General features: G+C 36.2%; 1 protein-coding gene across 1 annotated transcript; it reads left to right on the top strand.

The window, feature by feature from the left end:
- Nucleotides 1-5,819: 5,819 nt before the first annotated feature.
- Nucleotides 5,820-7,970, top strand: LOC124392710. Its single transcript, XM_046859883.1, has one exon. The coding sequence runs from the start codon at nt 5,824-5,826 to the stop codon at nt 7,759-7,761; it is 1,938 nt and encodes a 645-aa protein (XP_046715839.1). The 5' UTR covers nt 5,820-5,823; the 3' UTR covers nt 7,762-7,970.
- The last annotated feature ends 1,862 nt before the right edge of the window (nt 7,971-9,832 follow it).

Genomic DNA, 9,832 nt, shown 5'->3' with positions numbered 1-9,832 from the left:
ACATTCTGAAATCCCTAATTTTCTCCTCCCTATCTACCCACACATACACTGAAGAGCTTTTCTCATTAAAATGTATTGCAATATTGATACAAATACATTATTTTTATAACCCATTACATTTTATTTCACGTCTTATTGTTCTAAGAGTTCTGGACGAAATTGGTTGTAATTTCTATACCAGGGATCAGAGTTTGTTTTAGTGACAGAAGCTTCCACATGCACATTTTTCTTTTTTTTTTAAAAAAAGGGAAAACAAGCTAGGTAAAATATAAATAAAAAATAAAAGGCACATTTTTATAAGGAAAAATAAACAGTTCTCCAGCACTAATATACCAATAATTACAATTTGTTATTTATTTAAACAAAATTAAAAAAATCATATTTATTCCCTTACATTTTTTTTTTTTAAAAAGGGGAAAGAATCCTAGGTAAAATATAAATTATAAAATAAAAGGCACAGTTCTCTGGCACTAATATACCAATAATTACAATTTGTACATTATTTGTAACAAAAAATAATCATATTTATTCCCTTACATGGCATATTAGATTTATTATTTACACTTAGTTATAAATGCTCTTTCAGTCTTTTTACTTTTATATGACAAGAAATTACGGCTATTTTTTTTCCTAATTTATTCACTCGTTCAGTAAATAACCCTACAGTATCTTTAGTAACTTTCTAATAAAAGTCTGATCATAAACAAATCTGTAATAAACACTAATGAACATGCATTAATTCAGTAAAATTAATTATCATATGTATAGAACATTTACTGGACATCGTCCCCAAAGCAGCTTCATAGAGATAAAGAGGTTATAAAGTAAAAATGTATACGTTTATTGCCTATAAGTTTGTTTTGAATTATTGAATTGTAATTAAAACATTTAGGGAACAATAAGAAAACTTAACCATCCACATTTCTCTCTCCATCACCCTTTTCTCTCCTTCGTTCTCTCTCTTTTTGTCAATTTAAACATGCTCCTGAGGTTCTTCTGAACAGTGCTCCTATCGCATTCTTCTCTTCAGATACACCTGATTCATCACAACAGAACCTCTGGATGGAGTTCTTTTCAAGAGGAGACTATAGAGCTAAGGACGGTTCCACATGAACAGCCTAAAGATCCATGAAGTCACTGAGCAACTCAAGAACTTTGAGGATGGATCTGGACTGTGATTAATATCAACAGTTTGCTTCAATGGGCCCAGGACCTCAGTTTTCATAAAGTTAAAGTTTCCCTTCGCCATTGTCGCTTATTGACTCGCTTGGAGACTCAATTATACATTTAAAATGTATATTCATAAACTATTTATCTCTGTAAAGCTGCTTTGGGACGACATCAAATCGCTAAACAAATTAACCTGCACTGAAAAGAACGTAATACAGATTCACCAATATTTACTGACCAATAGATTTGTGTATCATCAGTCCTGAAATTGTGTATAAATCAGACTGAAATTCCTCAGTACATAATATACTCTAGGGTTATTTAATGAATTAAAGAATACATGAATAAATTATTTTTTTTGTCATATCCAATTGAAAAGACTAATTTTAGTTGATTATGTATGGAGTTTTGCATTTAAATGCCTGCAATTTATTTACTTGTTGATATAAGTATGCTTTTCAGCGGGAGTAAAAGTGGACCTGGCAACGCCGCTGCTTATTTTTACCTCCGCCGCGCCTACGTAAACCAGAAACCGGTTATCTGAGCTTCTGATTGGTTGGCGAAGTGTCCACTCAGGAGGATACGTCTAATCGAACGAGACGTGGGTGCAGACGTCAAGTTTAAAAAAAAAGTGTGAGTGCATTGTGGGAACTGTAGTAATCTTCCCCTCAGCGGGTTATAAAAAACATTCGCTGGAAAACTACATTTCCCATGTATTAGTACGGCGAAAGAAAATTTCTCTCCAAATGAAATTTGTTAGCTGGAATGTTTTGTAATATGTAACATATCACGTAATATCAGTATATTTTCCTGCAAATTTCTACATTTTTTAAAGCTAAAACTTGCTCCTTAATCGCGAATTATCGTTAGAATCGGCTTTACAGGCTGCAGAGACGAGGTTTCGTCTATAGAGGGCGACTGTTAGTCGTTAGGTCTACTGATATTACTGTTATATTACTGGTATAGATATACCCACCTTCCACTTTATTAGGAACACCTAATTATATATGCAGATATCTGATCAGGAAACCATGCAGCAGTGATACAATAAATAAAATCATATAGATACAGTAATTATTAATAATTTAATAAACACCAATCAGGAATAACATTATGACCACCAGCCTTCATATTGTTTTGGTTCCCCCTTTCACTGCCAACGTTGAGCATTGACAACATTAACTTCTTCCGCAGTTTGAGTTACAGGAACTTGTCTGTTGGACACGCTTCAGCCTCAACTCCCCACGTGCATCAATGTGCCTTGGCCACTATTTCACTACTGTTCCTTCCCTGGAGCACTTTTGATAGATACTGACCACTACAGACCGGGAACAGCCCACAAGAGCTGCAGTTTTGGAGATGATCTGACCCAGTGGTCTAGACATCACAATTTGTCCCTCATCAAACTCACTCACATCCTTACGCTTGTCCATTTTTTCCTGCTTCCAAAACATTAACTTTGAGGGGGAAATGTTCACTTGCTGCCTAATAAAAAACTAACGAGCAAATCGTTAGACGTTGGGAAAACGTATTCTTATGTATTTGTATGTATTAAACATAATCAGATGTTTGCAAAAACTTATATTTTTGTACACATCCCAGATTCGTTAGGAAGCTGGTGTCAGCCATGATACACAACCCCTGAAGCAGAGAGGATTAAGCCTCTTGGTCAAGTGCCTAACAGTGTCAGCTTGGCGATACTGAGGCTTGAACCGCCGACCTACAAGCAGTCACTCAGAGCCTTAACCACTGGGCTACCAGAGCAGAAACTTGTTTTTTCCCTCTTTTTTTTCTAAATGATTTTGTGACATAGAATGATGATGAGGTTAGATTTTATATCCACGTACTGAACTTCTGAATTTATACACAGACTTTATTCACTATGTACTGCGTCGATGGTTGAAATGACAATAAAAGCTTCTTGACTTGACTAGAAATTAAATAATTCATTAAAAAATAAAGACATTTTATGGAAAATGAGAGAATATTAAGCTTAATATGAGATTTGTAACTAAACAAGGTTCCCAAAACTCCATTTATTTGACTAAAGAGAACAATACACTTTGAGGTAAAGTGTAGTAAGATGTTTTTTTTTTTTTTTTTTAGCATGACAGCAAGGCAAAGCACAAAATCACACAGATACAGGCCAGAAGTTTCGGATCACATCACGCATCAGAATGGCCTGATCTCTGGGATTTTAACAGTGTTGGTTAAGGACTGGAGAATAGAGTCCTATCTCACCTTGATTAATTTGTTATGGAGCACATGGATGATGTGCTGGAGCTCGATATGAACAATTCTATTTATGGAATATGAGTCAAGTAAGAGGAAAAGCAGGAACAGCTGATCTTTAGAGAAAACGAAAATGAAAGGAAGAGAAAGTTTTCTTTTTGAATCACTACTTAGCGCCAAAATATACATTTTTATATATATATCATATAAAATAAAATATAATATTATGGGAGGGATTGGAATTTCTAATAATATTGTAGGCTTTAATAAGTTAAATAAGTGCAATGTTAATAAAAATTATTTAAATATTTTACACTTTTTTATGTTGAGCAATATGCTTAAACAAAGTAAAACAAATTAATAGCGTAGTATCTTTTTTTAATATACTATTAAATTTATATTTTTGTATCGTTGTATTCTAATCTGTATTTGTATTTGTATAGCACTTTTTTTAACAATGGACATTTATCCTAAATGAGTGAGCCAGTGGCTTTTATCATTGTTGAGGTGTGCTGTTCAGCGAACTCTTCACTGCAGAAAAGTTAAATGCAGAACTGTTGATGGTGACTGTAGTTCAAGACATTATTCCAGGCTGTTTATATTAAACAAGTGATAGAGATAAAGTACAAAAGTATTTGTATTCAAATGTACTTAAGTATCCAAAGTACTATGATTTATTATGGCTAATGTTTCTGTAAAAATGTTTGCATATATATGAATCAAAACAGTCATATGAAAAATTTTAATCAAATGTATTAATAGAAACTTGGGGCCATGTCACCCTAAATTAGAAACAGAAAGTGCAATTTAATTTGAGATGAAGATCAGTTTAATATGTCACATGAGATACACAAGACCACCAGAAGATCCGCTTCATTTCCTGTAAACGTCTGCATTGACATAAGATGGCACATCATTTTCTGATCACATAATTTTTATTTATTGCTTATTTCATATTTGATATTTATCAGATTCAAAATGCTTATGAATTGGTGACACGTGTACATACACATACATACATGACCGCTTACCTTTTTCTGATACTGTTACTTTGCTTCAAGTGGGCTGAAGACTGCGCCAACAGATTTGTTTATGGTTAAACTTCTGTGTTGCAGCTTGTATGGTGGGGATTTTACCTGGAGGTGGAGCAGATACTCCAGTGGAAAGAAGGATATAAATAGACCCAGAGGTAGGAAACATATAGATTCAGACCCTGGCTTACAGCTTTGAAAGAAGCTCATCCACACTTTGTAAAAGCAATCGGCATATCAAGGTAAAGCAAAAACAGATTTCTTTCATATTTATTGTACATATGAGGAACTGAATGTTGTATTCAGGGCTGCATGATTTAATAGAAATTGTTATTTCAATTGTGAATGCTTCAAAAATTTCTTTGTGAAGAATATAAAGTATATTTTTCTTTTCTTTTCTCTTGCTCACGTTTATTTTTGTCAGTAAGTCCAAAAAAGACTGTATACATACATGTACTCTATACACTTTATGGACAAAAGGATTGGGACACCTAAACTTTCCTGACATATGTGGTTTGTCTCCAAGCTTTAACCATAACGCTGGAGACACACAATTGTACAGGACGTCTTTAGATGCGCTAAAATAACATTTTGTGTTCACATGAACTTAGAAACCCAAACCTGTTCCAGCATGGCAAAGTTACCCTGTGCACAAAGTGAGCTCCATGAAGATATGGTTTACATGCTTTGAAGCGGAAGATCTTTAGTGGCCCTCATCCCTACTAAACACATTTGGGATGAATTGGAATGCTGTCTGCACCCCAGGCCTCCTCACCTCACCTACATCAGTACCTGCCTTAACTAACACCTTTGTGACTGATGAGCCCAAAAGCAACAAGCAAATTTCAAAATCTAGTGGAACATCTTACCAGAAGAGTGGAGGGTACTGGGACTAAATGTGGAATGCAATGTTCAAAAAGCACATACAATACGTATGTCAATATAGTGTATGTGTATCAATCTACCAGTTTCTCTGTAGTGTAACTTTAACGTAAAATCCAAGCCTATTTTTAAAAATGTCACAAGTTTAGAGACAGACCAGACCCACACCAAGCTGAATCAAAATCTCTCTACTGCTTCTCACCTAGCCAGATTATATACCGGCGTTTTACATATATGAGAAGGGGAAGTGTAAAAAGCCTATTGTATTTACTTTGAGAAAGCAATATCACAATAACTTTTTAAGTAGGCGGTTTGAAAACTAGTCAATGTTGTGGGAAAGAAGGAGCAAATTTAGATTCTTAGAAAAATAATTCATTTGTTCCGAAGACTACTGGAGCTGTTCTGGTATCTTCTGTTGAGCAAACACCATACTGCTACACTTACTCTGGTTCATGTATCAGTCATCTAAGACAAAATGCCTATTCTTTTTAGCAGGAACAATGAGGAAATGGATTCCCAAATTGCAGAGGTAAATCAAAGCCTGACTACAGCGGAGCAGATGAGAAACCAGAATCAGCTGATAATGCAACCCTATGCCAACTGGGAGGATTACTTATCACCTGCACCATTCTCTATTGCCATAATGGCAGAACTGGCCTTTTTATCTTCCAAAACTGATTTCTCCATCAACAAAAACCCACCCAAGGAAGGCTACAAGTATATCAAATACCCAGATTCATTCTGTGCCTGCCTCATGCAAGTGTGTAACTCTGGTTGGTGGGCATTCAATGAGGCTCATACAAACATGGATCAGATCAGGCTACTAACACTAACTGTTCCAAATTACATTACAACTGTGGTTAAGATTCTGTTCCAAGGCAACAATGAGGTCAAAGATCATCTCCCCAACCAGTTGACGAACATCCGTGGCATTGCAGACAGATGCCTTGAGTTGGCCAATTCAACCAAAGAACGGTTTGAAGAAGTCATCAATATTATTCAAGAACTACTGGAAGTGTGTCTAAAAGCTAGAAACCTTTATGGAGAAGAGCTGGATGCAGTCAAGAGGACACTAGATGAGAATAAACTGAGGGAGGAGTCCTCAAAAGAAGCTGTTGAACATTCCAAAAAAGAAGTCAAAGCTTTGGAAGAAGAACTGAAAGAAGCACAGGAAAGCTATAAGAGTGCAATGAAGAGCCTTCCTGGTGGATGGGAAATAATTGCTATGGATCTTGTTGAATCTGTGACTGATGTTATGATAGACACTTTTCACAGACTTATTGTTCTAATCACTCAACCAGTAGCCCAAATGTGCAAAGCTACAAGAATTGCTGACACAAAGAGTCACAATAAAGGGGAAGACTCTGTTAAACCTATGGACGAAATTAACATCTATAGCAAGTCTGCAGAAATTCTGGAATGCACAGAGATGATCGAGCAATTTGTGCAGGAGGACAAGATCGACTGGTTCAGCTTGTATGATCAAAAGAACAAAGCTGCACTAACAGAATTTTCAGCAAAGCAGTTTGAAAGAATTATGAAAAATTTGAAAAAACTCCCAAAATGCCAACCAAGGAAACATGCTAAAAATATATGCAAAGAGGGCATTATGATCTGTAAAGAACTAGCAAAATATGCACCAGATGGGAAATGTGATAAAGCCAAAACCTTAGAGTTAATCGAAAGAATTAAAAAATTAACCGAATCAGCTTACAGATTTGACAGAAAAAGCAAAGATGTGACTTCTTCCCTTGGGAGGATGACCGCTTCGCAAAAGGCCTTAAAGAACGCCCTTTTCCGCATAGACGAAACCCTTAATCAAATAAACAAGTCCAGAGAGCTTTATCACAAGGATCTGAATAACATGAGGACAAACCAGAAGGAGCTGAATGAGATCCTGGTCACTTTGAGAAACTGTCAAGTCAAAGAGATCGACTTCAACACTACCATTCAAATGCTGCTCAAAGGTCTGGATGCCATGGGAAAAATGAAGAATCATTGGGAAAAGATGGTGCAGTTTTTTCAGATGGTGTCCATCATTGTGACAAACAGCCTGAGCTTGACTCTCAATGATTTTGCCACCACAGCTGAGACATCAACCGGACATTCCTATGATGGGCAGCTCTTCTGTAAAGTCATGCTCTACAATCAAGCCTTTCAGGCCACCAACATCGCCAGCCTGGTCCACATGATCTCAAGCACCTATACTGATGTGTCCACCAGATACCTAAAGGATAGCGTCAGCACTCTGGGGACACTTATGTCCACTGATCGGCAAAGTCCACAGTTTCTGCAAATGCATATGCAGTTACAGATGTGCTGTGACATGGCTAAGGAGGCCATCATTAGCCTTGTGCTCAAGAATAAGAAAGAGTTTGATAGGATGACCGATTCAAGACTGAAGAAGTTTGAAAAAGAGTTACTTGCCATTTTACCGGCGGCTTAACCTGAAGAGATACAGTTTATTCAAGAAACTGCCTGAAATGGATTAACAGAAAATATTTTTACCAATCTATGTGTGAGAGAAATGACAAATCACCAGACAACCATTACAGAAACTATCTTAAATGGATGGTACTCTGGAAGAAACATGACATTTGTCAGTGAAACGATCATCAATCCATCATTGCACAAATTTCCTGATTTTATATATATAGGTGCATCTCAATAAATTTGAATATCGTGGAGAAGTTACTTTATTTCAGTAATTCAACTCAAATTGTGAAACTCATGTATTAAAAAAATTCAATGCACACAGATTTAAAGTAGTTTAGGTCTTTAGTTCTTAAAAAATTTGAATACTTCATAATACCAAAAAAAATGTTTTAGTGAATTTTGGCCTACTGGAAAGTATGTTCATTTACTGTATATGTACTCTTAAGTTCTGTAAAGCTGCTTTGAGACAATGTCCGTTGTAAAAAAGGGCTATAGAAATAAACTTGACCACTCAATACTTGGTAGGGGCTACTTTTGCTTTAATTACTCAATTCCACATGGCATGGATGTAATCAGTTTTAAAAAAACACAGTGAACCAACACCAGCAGATGACATAGCACCTCAAATCATCACAGACTGTGGAAACTTAACACTGGACTTCAAACAACTTGACTAAGGACTATGAGTTTCTACACCCTTTCTCCAGACTGGTTTCCAAATTAAATACAAAACTTGCTCTCATCGGAAAAGAGGACTTTGGACCACTGAACCTTTGACGTTGTCTGTGGTTGAGGAGTGGCTTAACAAGAGGAATATGACATCTGTAGCCAAATTCCTTGACATGTCTGTGTGGGGTGGCTCTTAATGCTTTCACCTCAGCCTCAGTCCATTCCTTGTGAAGTTCACCCAAATTCTTGAATTGATTTTGCTCCACAAGCCTCTCAAGGCTGCAGTTCTCTCGGTTGGATGTGCAACTTTTTCTTCCACAATTTTTCCTTCCACTTAACTTTCTGTTAACATGCTTAGATACAGCACTCTGTAAACAGCACAGCACCTCCTTTGCAATGAATGTTTGTGGCTTACCCTCCATGTGAACGGTGTCAATTATTTTGCCTCTGGACAACTGTCAGGTCACCAGTCTTCCCCGTTATTGTGTAGCCTAGTGAACCAAACTGAGAGCCCATTTTGAAAACTCAGGAAACCATTGCAGGTGTTTTGAGCTGATTAGCTGATTGGCATGTCACAATATCAATTTTTTTATGCATATATATATATATATATATATATATATATATATATATATATATATATATATATATATATATATATAGTACACGCCTCACATACTATTTTGTTCTCAAAGGGACAATTCTATAGAAATGAAAATCGGAATTATTTTAGAGTAGTCAATGTGTATCTTGTATAGCAGTACAGGTGTACTGTCCTCTAAAAATAACATACTCAACATACTCAAAGACTTAAAGTCAAAACTGTGTGCAAAGAGTCAATGTTTTGTGTGAGCAACATTGATTTCTAGCACTACCTTCATTCTCCTGGACATAGAATTTGCCAGAGCTGCAAATGTTGTTGCTGGGATCCTCTTCCACTCCATAATAGCATCACGGATGTTATACACATGACACATCTCCACATTCTGCTAAAGGATGCCCCACAGGTGCTCAATAGGGTTCTTGTCTGGAGACATACTTGGCCACTCCATAGTTCTCAGTGGTTCAGACTGTAACATGAGTGACAGGATAATATTAATATGATTGCACTCATATGATTCTTAGACAGACCTCACTGTGAGACATACTTCATAAACATACTTCATTAATATAATTTTTTGGCAAATTGTAAATTGCTGTAGAATTTACAATTTATTGCAGATCTGAATTGAATTAAACTAAATTTCTTTTCACATTTTGGTTTCTGTGTCTTGTTTTCCACCTCAACACACAGCACAGGGGTCTCCAAACGTTTGTACACTATGGATCAATTTCAACACACAAATATTTTAGCAGACCTGCTAATGTGGTATAGTGTGGTGTTGTGCATGTGTGTGTGTGTGTGTGTGTGT

The sequence above is a fragment of the Silurus meridionalis genome, chromosome 10 (assembly GCF_014805685.1).
Source record: "Silurus meridionalis isolate SWU-2019-XX chromosome 10, ASM1480568v1, whole genome shotgun sequence".
NCBI classification, from domain to species: domain Eukaryota; kingdom Metazoa; phylum Chordata; class Actinopteri; order Siluriformes; family Siluridae; genus Silurus; species Silurus meridionalis.
Note: the sequence above shows the minus strand (reverse complement) of the source record. Positions and strands in the feature narration are given on the sequence as shown.